Here is a 22031-nt window from a genome sequence, read left to right as displayed (position 1 = left end):
ACTGTAAATTATCCTGACCTCCATATCTGAGCAGATAAAATTTAAAAGATTGTGAAAAAAGAATACCTTTCTAGTGACACTTTGTCAGTTCCTGGTGTATCTTAGGTTTAACTGTGGTTCTTTTTTCAGTAAAATTAAAGTAGGTAGAGTTCTCAAAGATTTTACGGAAATAAGGGTAGCAATATTCAATGATAAATATTTTAGTCTATTGAAACTACTAAAAGTAACATCTTATGCAAAAAGTTACTCAAGTAAATGTAGCTAATTACTACCCACCTGTTAAAAATATATACATATATATGTACTTGTGTTTAAATGTTTACTGTAAGATAAAAACATGAACACAAATCAGTAAACACCACTTTATTATAGTTTTTATTTAAAAAAAAAAAGATCTTAAAACTTTGCCTTTATATGTATTTTACAGTTTACAAAAAATGGCTTCCAAAATATTTCAACTCTTACACAAATTCACAAAAATAATCTATATTACCTATGAAGGTTAGAAAGTAGTGTACGTATCGTTAGAAACAGACAGATAAAGAAGATGGCCGACCTTGGCTGTTAACTGGAGGGAGAACGTCAGCTGCTGGGCACCAGGGAGTAAAATCTGCTAGGAATACTGTTAGGATCAGCTCATTTCTGCTTAGATGGGGGGATTAAAAAAACAAATAGTTTTAATGACTTCTAATCAGTAATATCAGTAATCCATCCCCATATTGAGGAAAGAAAAATCCTCGAAGCTGCAGAAAAACAAAAATCAAAACAGCAGCATCTTGAGATCACCTTAGAAACCATCCTGGTTGTTTCTGTCCTACCATCACAAACGTAAACCCAAAGAATTAAACCAGGCGTGGTTCAGCTGGATGAGACTTTGCTGTGAAACAACGGATGAATAGATGGAAGCGTGAAATGACGGAGGTCGTTTCTCTTCAATAAATCCCGCAGACGAACGGTAAGTTAAACATTTTGGTTCCTCTAGCAGGAAAATAAGAAGAAATGTATTCCATATTTATAGTTTTATTGTGTGCTTTTTTCACATAGTAAAAAAAAAAGTGGAGGCCGTTGTAGCTGGGAGAACCGTCTCATCTCCATGTTCTATAATACTGATGCAAACAGATGCTGGTGAGGAATTTACACGTTTAAAACTTGACAATATGTCCACAAAGTAAGAGAAGTGATCCAATTTGGATATTTAAAATGTACATATATATAAAAAACAGAAATAGAATATTTTTGAATAGAAAAAAAAAAAATACTGACTGAGGTTGAGCAATATGTCGGTAAGCTAATAGATACTACGCTGATCCTGACTGCAGCAATATGGGCTACTAACAATACATGTCAAGTCCAAAAAGATAGCTTTATTTTTTGTTTGCAATTCATTTTTTTAAAAGAACAAGGATTTTTTTGACTTTGTAACGTTTTTACTGTTTTCCTGTATTTATTTTTAGTCATACATTGATGTTAATGGATGATAGAAGAATACAAATTAAGGGTAAAGAAAGTTTTAGTTTGTGAAACTCTCATAAGAATACTGATCATTGCCTCTATATATAATAATAAAGCTTATTTTACTGCCTGATTACATGAGCTCGAAAGTTTCTTTGTAACTTTATTTAAGCTGTTATTTCCTTTTTTTCAGCTGAATTCCCAGACTTTATATCAACACATCCTCATTTTAGCTCACAGACTTTATCCATATAGCACAACCCCTCCTGCCAACATGTCAGTATCAACTAAAAATAGTCAGACATTAGGTAACAGGATCAGCGTAGATAAAAAAAAAAAACGATAAATAAATAAACTACAAGCAGTGCGCCATTTTTGTTGCAGATGTAATCTGCATTAAGCTGATTCCTTCTGTCAGCTCAATCCTGTTCCTTCTTTATTACAAGTTTAAAAGAGGAAATGCTTTTCAGACCAGCTGAAAAAAGGTCTGTTTGTAGAGGGAGGGGGAACAGGGACATATGATGGATCTCCTGAACGAGTCCTCACTGATAATTTGGGCTGATCACGAGAGCAGATGCCTTTAGTGGTGATGAAACCCTGTAGCAATGAAAGCATGCTCCAGGAGATGGGGGGGTAGGTTCCTGCAGTCACTACCTTCCGTGGTCATTGGGAAGCGGCGAACGTGGGGCTTCGTCCCCCTCCAGCTCAGCCAGGGCCGTCTCCAGCTGCTGGATCAGTACTCGCTTTTTGAACCTGCCGGAAAGAAGCAAACTTCATCACAGGGAGGCAGGAATCAAAGAGGAAGTGTGAAGTCTTTGAAATCAGGGTCTAAGGCATCCAACACACTCAATCATGGAGGCTGGAGAATCACATTTCCCTCCAGTTATAGCTGCAAGTTTTCTGCTGTATGTTACAAACAATGTTTAGATGTGGACTTTTCAGCTTGTTCTTGCTTGAACACCAATCTCTAATTGTTGCAAAACGTTATCAACAATTGAAAACCAGATAAGTCGCTTTCTCTTAAAATAAGTGCATTTGTTCTTGGATTGAGGAGGTAAAAGAGGCATTTTGCCAATGGAACAAGACAATTTAAACTTAAAATAAGAAAATAGCATTGTCTTTTTTCAAGTGCATATTAGCTAAATACTAATTCCATTGGCAAACTATCTCATTTAGCTACTCAAATTAAGGGTAAATACATTTATTTCAAGACTGTTTCTCCAGTGCACTCTGCTATTTTCTTTAAGATTGTTCTGTTTCAGCTGCATCCACGTCAGCATCGTGATTCACACTGGATAGTGGTGAGGTCAAGGTCATGTGTTAGCGTTAGCTTCCCACCATATTTGCTGTGTTTTCAGCCTGACTGGGCTTCTTTTCCATACTTTTCTTTATGTGTAAATCAAACCAGAATTCACAAAGATCTGTACATAATGCAGATAAAACGTAACAAACCTGGTCAAGCAAATAAGTTTAATATAATTCCAGTGACTTATTAAATTGGGCTCATATTGAGTACATCAGGAGTACAATTCGTAAGAGTATAAGGAAATTGTATAAAGTTAAGGATTTCTTAAATTATGCCTCATTATATATGTTTTACAATTCCCTAATATTTCCATATTTTGGGAATTATTTTTCCCACAAGTCTGGAGTGATACCTATTCAAGTAACAAAACCTTTGTTAAATAAAAATGCATCAATCCTAATTTATTACTTTTTTGGACTGTTAAAGTTTAAAGATTTGGTTGATTTAAATGACTTTGAATAATATGTGCAAAGCCAAGCAGAGAATGCTACCTATAGCTATAAAAATCTATTTACTTTTCTATCCAAATAAGATGGCCATAGAACTGCTTTCTTACACAAACCCATTCAAACAAATGAGTGTGTCCGTCTATGGAGTTAAGCTGTGGAACACCCTGGATTAAACAGGTGACAGTTTGTAAATTTAACAAACTATATAAGAATTACATTTTGTAATTATTATGTTGTAATTATTAATTACGTGCATATATATAGAAGACGTGATATTGTTTAATAATTGGATTAGGGTTCATGCACATTCATAATGCAGCTGTCTTTCCTCGTCTTTAAGATGTTTGAAAAGGGACAGTTATTAAAAGATTTTTCTTCTTCTTTCTGTTCCATTTTTGTTCTTGGAAAAATAAAGAAAATGTTTGTATCATGACAGTGATGTCCTGATCTTATTTTCTGATTTCTGATATGATACAGATATTGCGGCTTTGAGAATTGGCCGATACCGATATTGACCTCATATAATATTAGCACAAATGAAACCGGCTTTTATCACTTTTATCACTTATTACTTACTAATACAGGGAAGAAACTTCATCAAAAAAAGGTATGAAAACAACTAACCCACATAAAAAATAAGCAATGAGTTACAGAAACCTGTAACAGAAGCAGAGTTTTTTTCAATCAGCATGAAAATATTGGAAGTTTTATATGCTGGCCAAAAAAATCCAATATTGGTTAATTGGCTGATATTGGACCAATATCTGAAATTAGCATCAATCGGGACATCCCTAATAATAAACCCAACCCAAAATTTAAAGGCATCAAAAGAAAATATAAGGATGATTAAAAGAGACTAGTTAATTAAATAAAATCCAATCTCTCATAATTTACAAATGCTTTTGCAAATAGGTGTGTTTTGCTAATAGAGAGTTTTTCTAAACTTGCAAAGGGATTGTTTAACATGTATGTTTAACATGCGACTACAGAGAAAGCTCTCAGTTTACCCTCAGGCCCTGATCTTTAGTGTCTTTAAACAGGTGCAAACGTCTTTGTATGAGCAGAACAGATCTTCACAGAAGGTGCAAAGACATTTATGATTGCTAGTTAGCAGACAGCGTGTGCAAACCCCTTAATTTGCCTTCTGCCTTCTTAAATATGCAGATCATATTCTAATGACCGAAACACACAAACTAATGAATGGAGGATATGCAATTATAAACATTTACTAAATGTAAATCAAAGTGGCTGCAGTTTTTGAGCCTTTTTTAATACTTTTAAGAGTCAGGTGCAAACTGAGAAGCAGAAATATCTATGGTCACAGCCAGACAACACAGAGAGTCTGCCAAAAATTCTGTAAACTCTAGGGGAGTGTTGGTCTAGTGGTTAGAGCAGCGTGTTTGTGCTCTGAGAAGGTTGTAAGTACCCGGTTCAATCCCCACAGCCTGAACGCTGGGTCTCTGAGCAAGACCCTTAACCCCCGATTGCTCCCCGGGTGCAGCTCAGTGGCAGCCCACTACTCCCCAAGGGGATGGGGTAAATGCAGAGGTAAATGTCTCCAATGTGAGATCAATAAAGTTAAATTATTATCAATTAATATTAAACATCTATGGACCGTCATAAAAAATAATAGAAGAATCATATTATAGAAGAAAACTTCTATGCAGGTGGGCAAGCAGAACAGCAGACAGCATTTATATAATTAAACCAGAAACCCCCCAAAAAGGACAAATATTGAAATATTTTGACATATTAAAAAAATAGGACATCAAAGAGCCTCGGAAACATTATTTTTTATCTTATTTTTTGGACTATACGTTGCTCCGGAGTTTAAGTCGCATATGCCAAAAAATGCATTATGAAAACGAAAACAAAAAACATATGTACTATCGGACTAAAAGTCGCACCATTTTGAAAGGTTATTCTATCCATGGAATCCGTGTTCTAATAACGGCCTTGTGGTAGGCTACTGCTCAAAGATCGCATTGTTTATTTCATGAACCAGCATCTGAGAAGCAGTGATAATCACTCAGAGCACTATATCAGATCAACACTAGAGACAAACAATAAAGTGTTTCTTGAAAGAAGAAATAGGCCTATTTCAAAAAAACGCAAAACATTGTCGTTGTTGTAATGCTAATTTGTTGTGTTGTGGTAAGTTTTTTTCTTTCAGTGGTATTAATAGAATACATGTTGTTGTGTGCAAAGCTACATAGCGCCCTCTCATGTTAAAAAAAAAAAAAAATGTATATATGTCGCAGAGTATAAGTTGCATGGCCAGCAGAACCATGAAAAAAAAGTGCAACTTATAGTCTGAAAAATACGATATATGTCTGCATCAACTTTCAAAAATTTCATCATGTTTCATTTTTTTCGATTAAACTTTAGTCTCATCACCTTATTAATTTACTTTTGTGCGTAGCACTTAGAGACCCATGTAAAGTGCTCTATAAATATTATTTATTAATAAACTTTTTAAATATTTTTTATCATTATTACCTACATCTCCAGGCTTAGAACCTCATCTTTCTTTTAGGACCCCGCTAAAGCTGCCTGTTGAACAAGCAATCTGCTCATTTTAAAGTGTAGAACCAAACAGATTTGCGCAGCAGTCTTTGCAGATCACCTTCAACACGCCCATTTGTTGCACTTTATTTTGGCCTCAGATGGAAGAAGCTGGATTTGGAAATGCCCTTATTTAAATTCCTTCTGCAAGCCTTTCATAAATGTCATGTTTTTTAGAGCGTCTTGCCAACAGCTCCCACCAGGATCTATTGGGAGTGTCCTCCTTGATAAACCCTCCAGAGATGCTCTGCTCACTGCTCCGATTATTCCTCAAACTACAGTGATTCAAGGAAAAAACATGTGGAGCTTAAAAAGATCAGGAAGAGCTTCTTGCTTCTTACCTCACAGCTTCTTTGATTGCATGTTGGATGAAATACTTCTGAACATTGACTGGTCCCTTCACCTGCTGCAGCAGACTGAGAATGGATTTGTAGTCTGAGATAGAAACACAGATTTAGATTAGAACTGACTGAACGTTTTGATGGGACCCAGTCGGCTGGTTTGTACTCACTCCGTCCAGGTTTGCGGACCTCCTTGATGACTCTGCTCCGTAATTCTGCCTGGCAGCCATCCAGCGGGGTGATGTAAACAGTGTGGAGTCCGGTGAGGTCATCCTCAGTGTCCTCCAGCTCGCTCTGTGGACTAAGGCGGTCGCAGTTGTGGCTTTCCTCCATCTTCAGCTCTTCTAAATTATCATCCACGAGCTCGCCCTCCACCATGCTCGCTCCGTCTTCCTGAAATGTTGTCACTACTGCAGGCTTTTCCTTCAAGATCAAGGAGGATGGGTTGAACACCTCTGTTTCCACCTCAGAGGGCCAGACCTCACCAGAGTCCAGGGCAACATCACCGTTGCTCTCGGTGACCACCATGTTGCTTCCATCTGCTCCTAGAAAAGCAATAAAAACATGAACCTGCAAAGTTTCTCCTTCTCCTGACCAACACTTAAAAACCAGGCCACGTGTGCCTCTTGATCCCACCTTTGTGCTGTGGAGTGGGTTTGAGGGGGCTCTGCTGGCCTTGAACCCCTGCTGGACTCTTTCCCATCAGCACATGGTTGTTGCTGCCCGGTGGAGTCTGAGGCCACCGCAGCAGCGGGGACATGCTGCGTCTTCGCTTCATGGTGCCACTGGAGTTGGAATCACCAGAATGTCCCCTTTTCTTGTTCTGGGGGCCTGCTACAAACTCGTCTGCCTCGTCAATCATCATACCCTGGGATAAACAGGACAGAAAACAACACTGTAGAGCAAAAACAACCCACCTGCCTTTTCATAGCAGAACAGCATCAATATCTGGGTAACATATTAATGTGAAAGCATTGAGAAGAAAAACAAAGCTTAAAAAGACGCTTTGGATTAAGATTATGCCTGTTTATGATCAGAGACATAAAACTAACTTTACTCCACTGCTTGTGGACATTAAACTGGAACTGGAGGATGTTACTAGGGCTGAGGCTGATGACGTTTCACAAGCACATGAGAACGCACAAGTATACATATTGAGAAACTGCTCTTCAACCCCTGAATGATTGTCTTAATCTACATGAGGAAAAGCTGGCAGAGCGACAGTGAGAAGGACCAGTGCCTGGAGCTGCAGCAAACGGTGCTTCTAGAAATAGAATCATCTTTCTTCCTTCCGCTTAACTATTCTGCACCACTTTGCTTTCTTCTGTCACATTAAAGCCCAGACACATTTATATCTGTGGTTATGAGTTGATAAAAATGTGGAAAAATTCAAAGCAAATCTGTGTGTGCAGAAATTAATTTGTACCTTTTTATCTTGCTTGAAAGGATTCCCGAATGTGTGGAGTCGTTTAGGTTGATCAGGATCGATCTCTCTCAAAGGCGAAGGCATCATCTTCAGATACTCCTGATAGTTTCCCATCTGGGCCACTGGAATACTGTGCAGGAAGTCTAGAAACAGCAGCAGGAATCCATTTATTTATCAATTAAGTCACATTACTGGTTGTACTGGTTATGTGTGTGGTAAAGGTGGACCGATGCATCAGCCGGCTGATATTAGGATTTTTTAAATCTATTTATTTTTTTTTATTATCATTATTGGCTGATCTTTGCATGCATTCGCTGATTTATCAGTGCATTAAGCAGCCATGCATTAGATCACATAGAGCGCATGTATTACTGCTCCCTCCATTTACTCTAATTGTTCTGTTTTCTTTGATTTGTAGAAAAAAATATTGTTTTGTATAAATTTAGACTTTATGTAATATTTGTCAGTTTTCAAGTTTATCATGTAAATGGAGGAATAGAGAACGATACTGGCTTTAAAACCCGACAGCACATATCAGAGACCGGTTAGACTGATACCAAAATACTTGGTATCGGGTTTAAAAAAAACAGTATCCATCGATCTTTAATGCATGTATTGTTCAAAGACATGAATCGCTCTCAGCACAGAAATGAGACTGGGTTAAGAAGCTACTGCAGGAGTATTCTACCTTCATCTTGACCTCGGATCAGTTTTAACGAGGTCCGCAGCAAATTGGTGCGCATTCTGGTGAGCTGATCCAAAAGGTTTCTTCTTGGGATGTCATAGGCGTTTCGGTAAGCTTGAGGTTTTACATCCTGGAAGCACACAAGGAAAAGCACTCTGTGAACAGTCTCCTCCCAACCTTTCGCCAGAGAACAGGAGGTGTGCTGTAATGCAGCGGAAATAGCTTTGCCATCCAAAATCGACCTTATTGAGAAGAGCGATCTGGAAGCCTGCAAACTCTTTGAAGTTGATGTCGACCAGGCGTAGAGGCGTCTCCCCGGTGATGCCCTGCAGTAGCTGCCTAAAGTCCCGCCGGTGGGCCAGAGAGAGGGAGTTGGAGTGGTTCTTCACTTTTATGCCAGTTTCTTGAGGTGCCTTCTTCCCCACAGACACGATTAGACGGTCCGATTCAATTTTAGCCTTTATTAAAACAGAAAAAGGAAACACAAAACACAGCAGAAGATGGAGAGAGTTAGCAGAGCGGAGGCTAAGCCAGAGGATCCAATTTACTCTGATAAAATGTAAATAAATTAATTATTTATTCTAAAAGAGTCAATATATTTGCTTTTTTCTGGACAAAGAAATTTAAAAGGTACATATAAGGATATTTATAAGTACTCTAGCCAGATGCTTTGAGTTCTTTCACTGCTTCACCTCTTCCAGGCTGTTTTAGACTCTAACAGACTTAAAGCCTTAAGGAGACATATGACTAAATAATCAGTTTACTTCAAGATATTACCTTAGAAACTTCAACTATATGCTTCTGTGAACTTAAGATCAAACACAGGTAGGGCTGAGCTAGCCTAGCTTAGTAAAATAGCCTCACCCGCCAGCGGCCAGAATAATTTTGCCTGCTAGTGGTCTAGCTTCGATCAATGCCCCAGGCCCTAGAACTGGTGGGCCAATCACAACGCAGAGATGTGTTTTGAATTTCTGGATTCAAAGTGGGCGGGGTTTTGAGGGCGGGACGACAAAGCTGCGCGATGCTGGAGAAAGCACAAGGAAGATGGCAACAACTATTGAACAGTTCTCGTTTGTCTCAGCTTTGGAATCAGTTTTGGAAGGATTAGATTTGGGGTTTTTGTTGAAACATGAGCAGGAAGAGGCTCTATGCTCATTCACTTTTAGGAAGGACGTATTCGCCTTTTACCGACAGGCTGTTTGTTTACACTCCCCCACCAGCTTTCTGTCGTGCTTACTACGTCACAGTCAGTTGCACTCATTGGTCAGAGCATTGGCCAATAGGCACAGACATGGTTTAAAACAACGGGTTGTTCTAATCAACAATCTTCCGATGTCTCATTCATCGGGGCCAGACTAAATTACGCATTTAATCTCACATTTAGTCTGGTTTATCAGGGTAGGGCTGAGCGATATGGATTCAAAATCAAATCTCATTTTTTTTTCTTACTAAATCCAATCAAGAGATTTATTTCTCACTTATGTTTCATGATTAAAATGATAAATGACATAGATTACTTTCAAAAACTAGCTTTTATTTCAACAATCCCTGTAATTCAAGCTGTGAAAAAACCTGTAAAACAATGGGCCTCATGCAACAACATTTCCATATTTTCATTGTACATTTCTTTTACTGTTCCTTCTACAAACACATCAGATTCAGCAAACCTTCTTTACTACAGTTAATGATCCTTGTAACCCTGATGCAGTCCACCTGTGAGCACACATGAGCACACGTTCCAAAAAAATCTCCATCTGTATAACTACGGCCCCCATTATTCCACATAAGGCTACGACTTATGCGACTGATTGAATTTCATTTACAAACTTCATTTATCTAAGTTTACAACTTGTAAAAAATCAACTTGATTCAATTACTGATAAAAGCAAATAAATTTAAGTTGGAGCAACATTTTCATCTAGTGTGTTGTTCTTCTGAGCTATGGAAGCCCAAGAAATGCATTGGAGAACAATTACTTTTCATATTTTTAATAAAGTCGATGAATCATCCCGCCCTAAAATCGGGTGATTTTGTAATCTATACTTCCAAGAATGAAACATAGAAAAGCTCACCTGCTGACTGAGCTTCTTCAGGTAGGAAATGACGCTATAACTCAGGCCACAGTCCATGGTGTCTGCAATGAGGTTCGGTGCACCCATCATCCTCATTGCCTTTTTCAGCGGCTGTCAGAAGGTAGCAGGACTTTAGTTAAATAACTTTAAAAAAAGCTAAACAACCAAACCAACTGCTGAGGAGTTTGAGAGTATCTTACCAGCAAGTAGTATGGAGGCATCGTCTTCAGGTACATCTCCAGAGCCTGGCGCCACTTCAGGTTGGGTTTGAGTTTGTGGACTTTAAATAAATCATCTGAAAGAAGAAAAAAAGTTTGTTGTAGAATTGTGAGCAAATTAATCATTGATTGATGCTCCTCTCAAAAAGAACATTATAAAAAAAAAAAAACCTTTAGCAGCACCTAAAGCAGAAAGTGGTATCTGGTAAACCAGCTGTAACAATGAGACAATGGTGCAATGTATTTGGAAGCTGTCCAAGTATATATCTTTATAGATGAAGACAGACAGTGATGTGTTCAACAGCAGTTCGTCATGAAACGCAGGACACAATCATAAACAGCACCTGCTTCAAAATGGAGCGCTAAGGGAGATCCTTCATCCCTGCAGCTAACATCCTCTACAACGACTGGTTGGGGGAAAAATACAAGTTTCAACAAAAATTACCCTCCCTTTAGGATCAATAAGGTGTTTTTAAAATTAGCCAATGCTGCGGTGCTGATCACCACTCTTTACTAAACAGGCACATTTCTCCTTTTTTAATGTTTTCCCCACCTTTAATCTAAAACTTTTTCCAATTTTTCCAGATTTTTCCACTTTGAATGACATTAAATAGCTAAATGCTAACCTCTACTGCTTCAAACATCCTGAAATTCTCTGCAACTCCTCCACTTAGAAGGCCTGTTAGGCAGAGGTCTTCATCATGAAGGACACAACCCCCCCCTAGTGCGTTACAGAGGTACTGCAGACTGTAATGTACTTTCAGGTGGAGGTTGATCCTAAAACCATCTGAACAGGTTAAATCTTGGTCAACAACTATAAACCATTTGTCAGAAACATTAACACTAAACCTCCATGGAAAAAAAGTTAAAGAAGCCTGATCTAGAGTCTCTCTGAGAATAAATATAAGTATTTGTAGGGATACTTTAAAGCCATTTCTTGATTTAAAACAAACATTTTTATGCTTTATTCTTTTAGCTTATTTTAAATGAAAGTGTATTCAGTTTGTAAACTGAGCCAAAAGACAGGTAAAAAAAACACACACACAATATGAAAAGTAGATAATTAGAGAACAAATAGATACATTTAAATACAAATAAATGTTGTCATGATCTTGGCACTGATGACTGGTTTAATTATTCATTCCATTCACCTGTCCAACTCTGACCGATTTCTAATCACTGCTCATCTGATTCACCTGTTCCTGCCTCTATTTAAGGCGCTTGCATCCAGTTATCAGGGCAGATTATTCTTGTTCTCTCCAGCCAGTGGTGAGAGGGTTTTTGGCTTTCCTTAGTGTTTGATTTTCTGATCCTAAACTGTTCGACCTCTTAACCTCTGAGGCTCCCTGTTCCTTCTCTGATCTGTTTCCCAACTTGGCTTCGGACTCCTGCTTGTTCTCTGTCCTTTGGGGCTGCAGCATCTGGGACACTCTGGGCGGCGCCTGTCACATCTTGGATAAAACCACTGAACCAGGTTAGTGACTCATGTTCATAATCTTCCTCCATTAGATTTACCTGGTCACTAACCTGTGTTTCTCTCCTGCAGAGTTACCTGCCTCAGACGCCCTAGCCACTGCAACTACAGAACTGCAGATCCTTGGTTTTTAAATAAATGCTTTTTGAGTAAACCCACTGTCTGACTTAACTCAAATACTCGGGCCTTCTGTTCTGAATCTTGACAAATGTAAAGTCCTCTGCTTCTCTATGGATGATTTAATTTCTGTCCTTTGGAAGTGAAAGATTGAAAAAAAAAAGTCCAGAAATCCAACATATTTCCATTACTAACCAGTCCTGGAAAATTATCAAATTCCCATACTTTTCAGGGCTGTAAAAGGGCTTCTCCTTTCCTTCCTCCAAAACTAAATCCTATTTAGAAATAAAACTATAGCCGATCAGCACATGCTGCTACCCAAAAGTGCTGCTTTCTTACCGAGGAGCGGGAGAAGGACGGGATAGTTGTAAGGCATGACGAATAGATTGACGCAGGTCAGGGTGGTACTGGCTTTAAGGTAGCCAAACGGCTTTCCCAGGTCGCTTTGCTTCCCGCTGCTGCTAACAAAAACCTGAGAACAAGGAGGAAAATCACAACAAACGTCATTATGGTTACCGGACCTTAAAATAAATAAAACCCAAACATACGAAGATGCATGAACCAAGTTTACTACTAAATATCAGGTTTTTAAGAGGAGCTGTGTTCGACAGACCTGCCAGCACATGTGTGGGGACTTCCTTTCAAGGATGTACTGGGTGAGTGGCGATGGCTCCAGCTCATACTTGTCGAAGGGGAGTTTGTCAATCACCATGGGCTCGCAGTCCACACACGAGAACCGCACCACGGGGTGAGCAGTGCGGGGCGGCTGAGGAGGAAATCAGCACAGCGGCTCAGTTTGAACAAATCCAACAAAACTCCTGTGAGGCTGAAACGGCAGCCTGAATCTAAACCGCTCACCAGGGTTGGAGAGTTCTGGTCTGGCCAGAACGACTCTGGAATGGGCCAGTGGCCCACCGGGACCCCCGTCTTTGGGTTTGGTCGAACATAGATCAGTTTATGGCAGCTGTGCCAAGGCTGTGGGTTAAAGGAGGAAACGGGCCGACTGGACTCCACAGAGTTATCTGCAGATGGGAACAGCCAAAGGGATCAGAGGTCAGAATTAACAAGATGGAAGAACTGTGAGTCAAACATTCACCTTCTCCTCCGAGAGGTGGATCCGGCCCGGTCTTCTCAAAGTTGATGACGACTCCGCTTTGGACCTTTTGGACTAGAGACTCCAGACACTGGTTCAGCATCCGTTGCGTTCGCACGCAGTACGACCGTCCTGAAAGGATCAAACTTCAGACCGAGCTCTTGTCCGGCAGAAGGACGTCGATGGAAACCAAAGGAGAGGAGAAAAAAAAAGCCAAACCTCCGGTGACCTCACACATCTGGGTGATGGCCGACTCATCCGTGGGGACGCTGCCGAGCTGCTCACTGTCTGGCGCCGCCGCTCCGGGCAGCCTCAGCACCAGCGCGAACAGCCTCTGGTCCCAGCGGAAAGGCTCTTTGGTGAGCTCGCTGCCGGCCAGGGGAGAGTTGAGCGGCAGATGCAGCTAAAAGCAGCAGGTTAGAGATAATTGGCTGTTATTTGGACACAGAGAAAAGATCTGGGAAACCGCAGCTGGACGGCGGTGTTATTGCATCTCTCACCTCATCCGGCACCCCGGAGCTGTTTGTCAGCTTATTCCCATCGGTGATGGTGATGATCACAGATGGCTCCAGGAAGAATGGGTTACGGCCCTGAAGGGAAACAGGTAGCAATCAGCCTGCAGAACAGTAACTCTGAGTATGTTCCTTTACATCCAAAAAAACCAAACATCTTAACAGCTTTACTGGGTCAAACTTAAGACAAAATCCTCCCAGTAATTACACTGTAATAACCATTACATCTCTGCTAACCCAGTAGGACAGTAACATCAGCCCTCTAGGATCTTTGCTTTGTCTCTGAATTTCCTTGTCCGCGTCAAGGGTCAGTCTGCTCTAACGCCACACATGGGAGATGCCAAAGTAGATTTTCCTGCTCCTGATTAGGGTTGTCACGATACTAAACTTTTTAACTCGATACCGATACTAAGGAAAATATTCGATACTCGATACCATTTTCGATACCACAAGGATACAATTTCAACAGAAATATTTTGATTAATAATTAAAATACAATAAATAAATAAATACAATAAACAATAAGAACAACATTTTGAGGTTGTTTGCTGTGCACAGTATTTAGCAAGCTTGATAACAAACTTACAAAATTAAAATTAAGTTTTCCTTACTTGGCTATGCTTTGCACACATAACAATGACACTAGCCAAACCAGTTAAGAAACAAAAATAATTCTCAGCAGCTGCACCTGTTACAAAAAAATCTGAAACTGAAAAGTGCACAGAATTATTTAATCACACAGTGTTCAGAAAGTGCATTTTCCTCTATTCTGCACTTTAGATGAATGACTGTTTAGGTGCGACTGGCACTCGATACTTTTGAAAATGAGTATTGTATCCAGATACAACATTTCAGTATCGATACTTTTTTGAGTATCGATACTTTTGACAACCCTACTCCTGATGTACAGAAAATGTCTCGCTGTAGTTATCTGTCTCTGTCTTGGAGTGAGCGGGTTCAGAGAGGAGGCCAGGGGAGAAAATTATTTTATCTGAGGAAAGGTTGAGTGGATTAGGTGACAAGAAAAAGTCTATTTCCTCTTGGCTATTTTAAGTCAGAAGGAGGAAAAGGAAAGAAAAAAAATGAACAAGTAAAAATGTCTACCATCAGAAACTAAATTTGAGGAGCTAAGGCTGGGGAGGCTGGAGTTCAAATGATTTTCACTGATTTAAAAAGGAATTTCTCTAAAAATTGTTTTCGTTTTATAGAAAATTCACAGCTTGGTCCAGAGGTTTGTCCTCATTTTGGAGCTGGGTGATGCTCGATCTCATTATCCTCATCATCAAATTCAGAAACATCATCTTTGTGTTCATCACCATCAGAAACAATTCCTGGGTCCTCTGTAGCATATGGCTATCCAGCTAAGCTATATTTATTTATATTCCAGCTATATTTATAGTGTACCACCTTCAATTAGCATCAGACAGAGTGAGAGAAAATTAAGATTTCCAGAAGACAGAGGACTTAATGTGCAGGGAAACGAGTCCAGACTGTTGATGATTGAATTTTATGATGTGTAGCCATAAAAGCTATATTCTGATTCATCTTCTTTGCCAAAAATGAAAATTGGTCCCACAGACCTGAATATTTCATAAAAGCTGAGGGTACTCTCCTGATCTCTGAAGTTCACCAATGCTTATCAGGCTTTACTTTGTAGTAAACATAGAAAATAGTTCAGACTGAGAAGTGTTTGTAGTTATGGTGATATAAACATTGAGTCTTCTTACATATTCTGACCATTTTTGTTTCCCTGAATTTCTTTTAAATAAAGCTTACATTAAAAAATCTAATTCATGAAATAAAACAAGCTGTTTTCTAAATGAGGATTTCTTCTTCATAAACACGGCCATATCTGAAAAAAATAATCCCGTTATTAACTCAAACTATCTGGATTGTTTGGAATCAATTTAACAAGCCGTCCATGCAGGATAATTGTCTAACTTGTAGAGTCAGGAAATCGCTTGAAAAGAAGAAAAACATATGTGACGACAGGAAGCAGGATCTCAGTGAGCAACACATCATGCCCCAAGGTGAAAGAGATGTTCTTCAGACAGAGAAAATGGTGAGAACCAGAGGACGAAGGCTAGTAAAGAGAAAAACACCAGGATGACGTTGCTCATATGCCTAGTGGGGATCATTTTCCTCCAATGATTCAAATGGGTGTGTACTGGAATGGCAATGACAATCAGAAAAACACATCTCTTTCTTTTGGAATAAAACTTCTTTCTGACCAGAGCGGATCAGATTTGCATCTTCAGTCTGACATGTTTACATGAAACATTTCGGAGCTGATCAGGCCTCAAATCCCATAATTTGTGTCCATGTAAATGTTGCTAATGCTGAGTGCTTGTTGGCAGTTATTGTCGCCATTAGCCGGTTCAGGAATAACGACTGCTTGTGTTTCTAAATTGGGTCAAGCTTGTTTGAAGTTTTTCCAAAATGTATAAAGTCATAACTTAAAGACGGCTTTTTATATTAACTAAGGTTATCTTTGTCTAAATAAATTAAAATAACGTTTTTTAATAATTTTTTACTGATTATTTCATAATGAAATTCATAATATCATCGCGAACGTATTAGTTGTAGGTATAAATAATGATCTATAAATTATTTCTTGCTGACCGGACTGTTCCTTTAAAAAAAAAATATCGCTTTATCCGTAGACTTGTGTAACACTTTTCAATTATTATCATGTAAGCAGAGGAAGAAAAATAAATTTGGGTAAAAAAACATTTAAAAAAATCTGCATCACATATCCAAATAATCAGCATCAACCTGTATGGATCAATCTCTATTTTCTTAAATGATATGGGACTATTAGTAGGTTCAAGAACAGATTAAATATATTAAATAAAGGCATGTGCTGTAAAATATGGTCACACTGGTCCACTTAGTATAGTTCAGTATAAAAAGCACCAAATGAAACTGGGAGAAATAAACATCAACTGTTTATTCTTTTGCTGGTTAAAGATAATAAAAAAATGTCGATTTATTCTGTTTTTTATCACTTTATAGAACATAAGGGGTTTCCAAGGGTCAGTCAGAGCCCACCTACCTGTCCATAGTTGTCTATTCCAGATACAAGTCGGTTGAGGTTAAGCAGGTCAAAGGCTGTGCGGAGGGCGTGCCCTAACGTGGTGAGCCCAGACGCCTGCAGGTTCTTCAGCTCGCACATGAAGGTGGTGTGGTTCTCCTTCCAGCCTGCCTGAAACACAAACACCTTGAATTCAGAGCAACGGACATGCAGGCGTCTGAGAAGGCCTGAAGTCTGGGAGCAGGGGAAGAGCAAGCGACCAAAAATAGATGAGCACCCACACATTTTATTACAAAGGAAACCAGAGTTTTCCTCTCCTCTCAGGCAAATCGAACCTATTTAATGATTCAGATCCCTTTAGGGCTAAGGAGTGATGTTCCTTTGCAGGCATTCAGCTCTGAGCGACACAATCAAACTGCAGGCAAAGGGAGCAGAAGCTGTTAAATGTGCAAATTCAGAGTTGACTGCTAGTTCATACATAACAGGAATCCAGAAATACACTCCGCCGCTGCTGAACGTCTGCAGTGGGAGAACTGTACTCCCACAGGAGGTAAGCGTGCAACTGCTTTTCCACTTTTATCTACGGGGTCAGCCGCTTAAGGACTGCAGCTTTATGCTTAATCTAAAGATGTCTCCTTCTGCTGAGAGAGGGAGGCTAAGAGGCTTCAGAAAGGTGGATGGCAACAGATTTCTAGATTCTTGTAGAAAATGATTCCACATGCATAAATGTAACATTAAAATGCAACAATCAGAGTTGCAGGAAGTTTGTATAAATACATAGTAATAACCTCAGAGTTACCAGACCATAATTCAGACTACAGAATATTTCTGCACAAACCTTTCTCTCGGCTGCCTCTACATCCACTATTTATCGCATTGTGAATGTGCAATCACACTAGCCCCGATCACTATGACCTACTCATTTCACTGTAAAGCTCAGAGCAGAGAAACAGCCAAAGGAGGGGGGGCGAGAAGAAGAGACAAGAGAGCTGCTCAGGACAGACTGCAGGATGAACAGCACCTTGGATGGTTTTTATCGCAGGCAGAAGAAATCACATTCTGGTTTATTTAACTGAGATGTGACTCACAAACACACGTCTGTTAGCCACATTAACAACTCGCTGTGAACGCTGCAGCACCTACTTGCAATTCTTTTGTTGTTGCTTTACTTTTGCGAGCAGTGAAATTCACACAGCAAGGTTTAGGGATATGAGCTAAGAACTGCTTTTTGATGTGGTTTACACGACAGAGTGAAGCTTTGCAGAGAAACTGCTAAAGTCAGCAGCTTTTCAATCCTCTTCTTTAGTTACTGACAGGTTCCCTCCCCTTTACCATTACATTTTAAGAGACAGAAGGGTTTACTTTAACAAAGTGCATTTAATCCCGGTGTGTATTGTGAATGCAGAAGTATACTGCCAGTCACACAAACCCTTAGTGTGTTTTTATCTATTTTATGCACTAGAATGCTATAAAGAAGGACGTCTCAAATTTAGTCACAGGACTGGATTTTGACTAGGCCGTTCTAACGCGTTATTATATTAGTGTTTGACAATAAATGTTCAGTTTTTGATTAGGAAACAAAATTTGAACAACAAAAATAAAGGAAGACTTTGAAATTCCACTTGAGAAATTATATAACAGGAATTATGAGTGGCCACTGTTAGTTAATAACACATTTCTTAATGATGGAGATGAGAACTTGATTTGTTTGGGTTTTTTGGGGGGTTGTACTCAATCAACTTTCTTATTTAAAATGGTTTTGCAGGTGGGTTTTGTACACAAATATATTGCTATTTAATAAAGAGAGATTATTCCAAATAAAACAATAAAGAATTAATAACAATCCACTGGACTTTGTTTCCAAGTTTTAAGACGTTTCGCTTCCCATCCAGGGAGCTTTTTCAATTTAAAATGTCAGGAATAGCGTTGAGTTCGAGGTTTTATACAGTATCCTATCAAAATAAAAGGTATAAAACCTTGAACTCTACGCTATTTCTAACATTTTGAATTGAAAAGGCTTCCTGGATTGGAAGCGAAATGTCTTCAAACTTGGAAATAAAGTCCAGTGGATTGTTTTTAATTTTCTTGTTTTCAGAATGGGTACGACCTGGATAACTGAGAAACTTCACCAATAAAGTGAGCTTACTAATCCATAATTTAGTTTAATTCCTTAGGATCTTCAGTGTTTATTCAATTCCAAATTTGGAAAAGTAAATACTCTGATTGTTTTCCTATCCTGCTTTTAAAATACCAAATCACTGTTGCTCTGGCTGTAAGATCAGAGTTTCTGTTCTGCTTAAGAAAGAGCATTTCCACAGCATCATGCTGCCATCACCATGTCTTACTGTGGGCCTGATGGGTTCGAAGGATGAACGTTATTTATCCACCTTGTTTTTCTTTGTTTTTAACAAAACCGCCTACAAAGTCAAATACAAACACTCTACATGTTTGGAATCATTACTACGTTAAATTAATCCTTTTTGTTTTTCCCAACCCAATTTGAAAAGGTGTCTTACAATAACTGATTATATTGTTTTGCTGTTAGTAATATTTGTGCATGTGGCGTCGAATATCAGCTCGATATTGTTTGTGGTTTGTAAAATCGAGAAAGGGAAAACCTGCTCTATTTTTTTCCCCGTTTATGACAAGCTGTGTATGAGGCACGGCAAACGTGAGGTCTCAGATAACAATGCTGTTTGCCTCCGACATACGATCACTGTGGTGAAATATGCTGTATGGATAGTTTTGTTCAGCAGAACAGTGGAGCTGGTCAGAGAGAATAAAATGATTTACGGAAGCCAAACCAAATGCAGCCCTGAATGAGAAGCTGCTGAAGTTCTGCAAAAGACCCAGGACGGGGAATGTATACAGTCAGAATAACGTTCATATCAATGCATGTTATTTAAGTGGAGTATAGATATAAATACATTTCACTGAATACTCGGGAGGTTGAACTTCTGTAAATTATTGGTAAAATATGAATTGTTAAGCTAAATGTATTAATTAAACTGCATTAAATATGTGCCTGATTTTATGACTATTTTGAGCATCAATCAACTGTTTATTATGCCTGTCGGCCTCTATGAGAAATCCCTGTTGAGGTTTGAGCCTCTGTCTGTTTAAGTAAGGAGTGAGAAAGTAGAGCCTGTTTGGATAACTTAAGGATTTTTGACTGACAGTAGCCAGACAGTTAGGAGCTTTTCCTCATGAGTCGAAAGGAAAAAGGATAATTCAGTCAGAGCATTCATCCTGAGCTGAACTCTTGCTGTGGTTTCTGGAGTTTATTATTTCAGAGAGCTTCACAACAGCTGCTTTCACCCATTCTAGGGATGTGTTTTATGTGTTCAACATTTGTTAATGCAACGCGTGACATTTTTGAATTAATTAACAGCAATGAACCTCCCTTCCCCTCTGCAGCCGCCGCTGGTTTGAGCTTTTTTTTGTCAAGAACAGACAAAATATCCGTCTCTAAACGAGCTTAACTGGTACAGATGCTAAGTTTGAATTAAATTAGGTATACAATCCAGATTTGTATTTATTTGGAAATAAAAGTCATAAATGTTCATACTTTTCCTTACTTTTTACAATTATTGCCTGCTGCCCACACAAAATTCAAATTAAAAACAGACTTTTGAACTATGATATAACAAATTCTTTAAAAGTAAAAGGGGTACGAGTAATTTTGCCAGGCCAAACTTAAATTTGCAGACACTGGTTATGCCGTCCCGGTGAACCCCAAACAGTCCCTCTTTTTAGGGGTAGGGGAAAAAAAAACTCAGACATGTGCCAAGTCATAAACAAGTTAATAGAATAGGGGTGAGCTACATCTTGTTATGACATGTGAATTGGTGAAACTGCTGCAGAGTGAGAGGATGTCCTTTTTCCCACAGTATTTGGTAGCTTCTATTCAAAGGGGTGGTGGGGGGGAGGGGTCTTAGCATCAATATGAAAAATAATTATCATCTAAATGATGATTATTCCGTTGCAGCCAAGTATTAGAAACATAAAGAGTCTCATGATGAACGGGGCCTTATCAACTTTCATCCAGTAACAGGCCAATGGGAGTGCAAGGGTGGACACGAAAAATGGTTGGCAGAGTCTTCCACCAATCAGCGTGTAGTTCTGTGAAAAACGGGGGACGTCATGGAGGATAATACATTTCCCCGCCTCCACCTCAACGCCCGGAGAGTTTTGCTCGACACAAAAGCAAAATGTCCGCTGGTTGTTCGGATGCAGTGCGGCTCCTGGGTCTGCGGCTTTATCAGAGCATTAATTTGCCGTTTTCAACTTGGCGGAAAAATAAAGTCTCACTGACAGACACACGTTCGACTTGGAAATGTGAAAAAATGGTATCATTTACTAATTACCTTCACTCCGTATGGTGGCTCATCGAATGTAACTAGCATGTACCTGTCGCCTCTACTAGCCGGGTCTCGGGCACGCAGCTGTCAAAAAAAAAAAAAAAAAGAAAACCAAAAACAGCATATATTATTTTTTTTAACGATTTTTGTCAAGGAACCCTGAGTTCACCAAAGGTGGAAGCTTGCTGAAATATAAAAAAGTCCGGGTAGAATCCATCTTTACCTTCATAAAGATCTCAACCGCGCCTTTAGCAACGTCCAGATACGTCGTACCCAAATAAGTGCGCTGATTCATAGAAGCGGACGTGTCTAACAGAAAAACTAAAATAGGCATTTTAAATTGAAAGCCGCGGAGGGATGCTTTTCTAGAATAACTGCTACCCACATATGAGCTATCGTGCAGCCAAACAGTTTACTCATTTGTGCGTATATATTTGTTATAATAAGCCCACCCCAAGGCAGCGGGCCGATGCATCTGCCCTTTCTGTGTCTGCCTTTCTGAAGCTGCTTCTCTGCTCGCGCTGTTAAACTTCTGCTCCTAACCTAACGGAACCGCCCCTCTTCCCACACTGCAATTCCATTGGCCGAGCCCCAGCGCTTTGACCACGCCCCCTGAGAACAGAAAGATATAAAAAGGTAGTAACGGTTACAACGCACGTTCGCACTCTGTGATTGATGGTCGGTGTCAATTAGCGGAACAAACCGTTGATAAAATATCTGATAGCTCATGTAATCCATCTTCATGGGCTGGGGGAAAGAAAAAGGAAAAACTAACGTTTATATCTGTAAAAGAGGTCATAATGAGGTCCCACTTCATCCCGCCTCCTAGCAGCTGCTCTCTCACAATGTTGTCCTTCTTGTGCTGCCTTCACGGAGCTTCAGAAGGCTCGCAAACGCAACACGAGAGGAAAGTACATTACGCCCCA

The 22031-nt window shown here is 39.4% G+C and overlaps 1 protein-coding gene across 2 annotated transcripts; it reads right to left on the bottom strand.

The window, feature by feature from the left end:
• Positions 1-386: 386 nt before the first annotated feature.
• ints6l (integrator complex subunit 6 like) lies at positions 387-21629 on the bottom strand. 2 transcript variants are annotated; one of them, XM_038292236.1, is made up of 18 exons: positions 21329-21629; positions 21112-21189; positions 16766-16915; positions 13699-13788; positions 13418-13601; positions 13202-13330; positions 12964-13127; positions 12719-12871; positions 12445-12577; positions 10497-10591; positions 10297-10407; positions 8467-8682; positions 8228-8354; positions 7540-7682; positions 6750-6981; positions 6284-6658; positions 6114-6207; positions 387-2205 (listed from the first exon to the last, which is right to left on the bottom strand). In XM_038292236.1, the coding sequence occupies exons 1-18, from the start codon at positions 21437-21439 to the stop codon at positions 2103-2105; spliced, it is 2688 nt and encodes an 895-aa protein (XP_038148164.1). In that variant the 5' UTR covers positions 21440-21629; the 3' UTR covers positions 387-2102. The 2 variants fall into 2 exon arrangements, with proteins under 2 accessions (XP_038148164.1, XP_038148165.1); XM_038292237.1 differs by having other exon boundaries at positions 6284-6652.
• Positions 21630-22031: the final 402 nt, after the last annotated feature.

The sequence above is a fragment of the Cyprinodon tularosa genome, unplaced genomic scaffold, assembly GCF_016077235.1.
Source record: "Cyprinodon tularosa strain WSP-4 unplaced genomic scaffold, ASM1607723v1 ctg31, whole genome shotgun sequence".
Lineage (NCBI taxonomy): Eukaryota > Metazoa > Chordata > Actinopteri > Cyprinodontiformes > Cyprinodontidae > Cyprinodon > Cyprinodon tularosa.
Note: the sequence above shows the minus strand (reverse complement) of the source record. Positions and strands in the feature narration are given on the sequence as shown.

Excerpts from the sequence above, each read along its gene's own strand:
- ints6l (XM_038292236.1), bottom strand. The coding sequence starts at position 21,439 with ATGCCTATTTTAGTTTTTCTGTTAGACACGTCCGCTTCTATGAATCAG. Across the intron at positions 8,683-10,296 it reads TGAAGAAGCTCAGTCAGCAG|GCTAAAATTGAATCGGACCG; the intron begins GTGAGCTTTTCT and ends GTTTTAATAAAG. Across the intron at positions 2,206-6,113 it reads GCAATCAAAGAAGCTGTGAG|GTTCAAAAAGCGAGTACTGA; the intron begins GTAAGAAGCAAG and ends TCTTTCCGGCAG.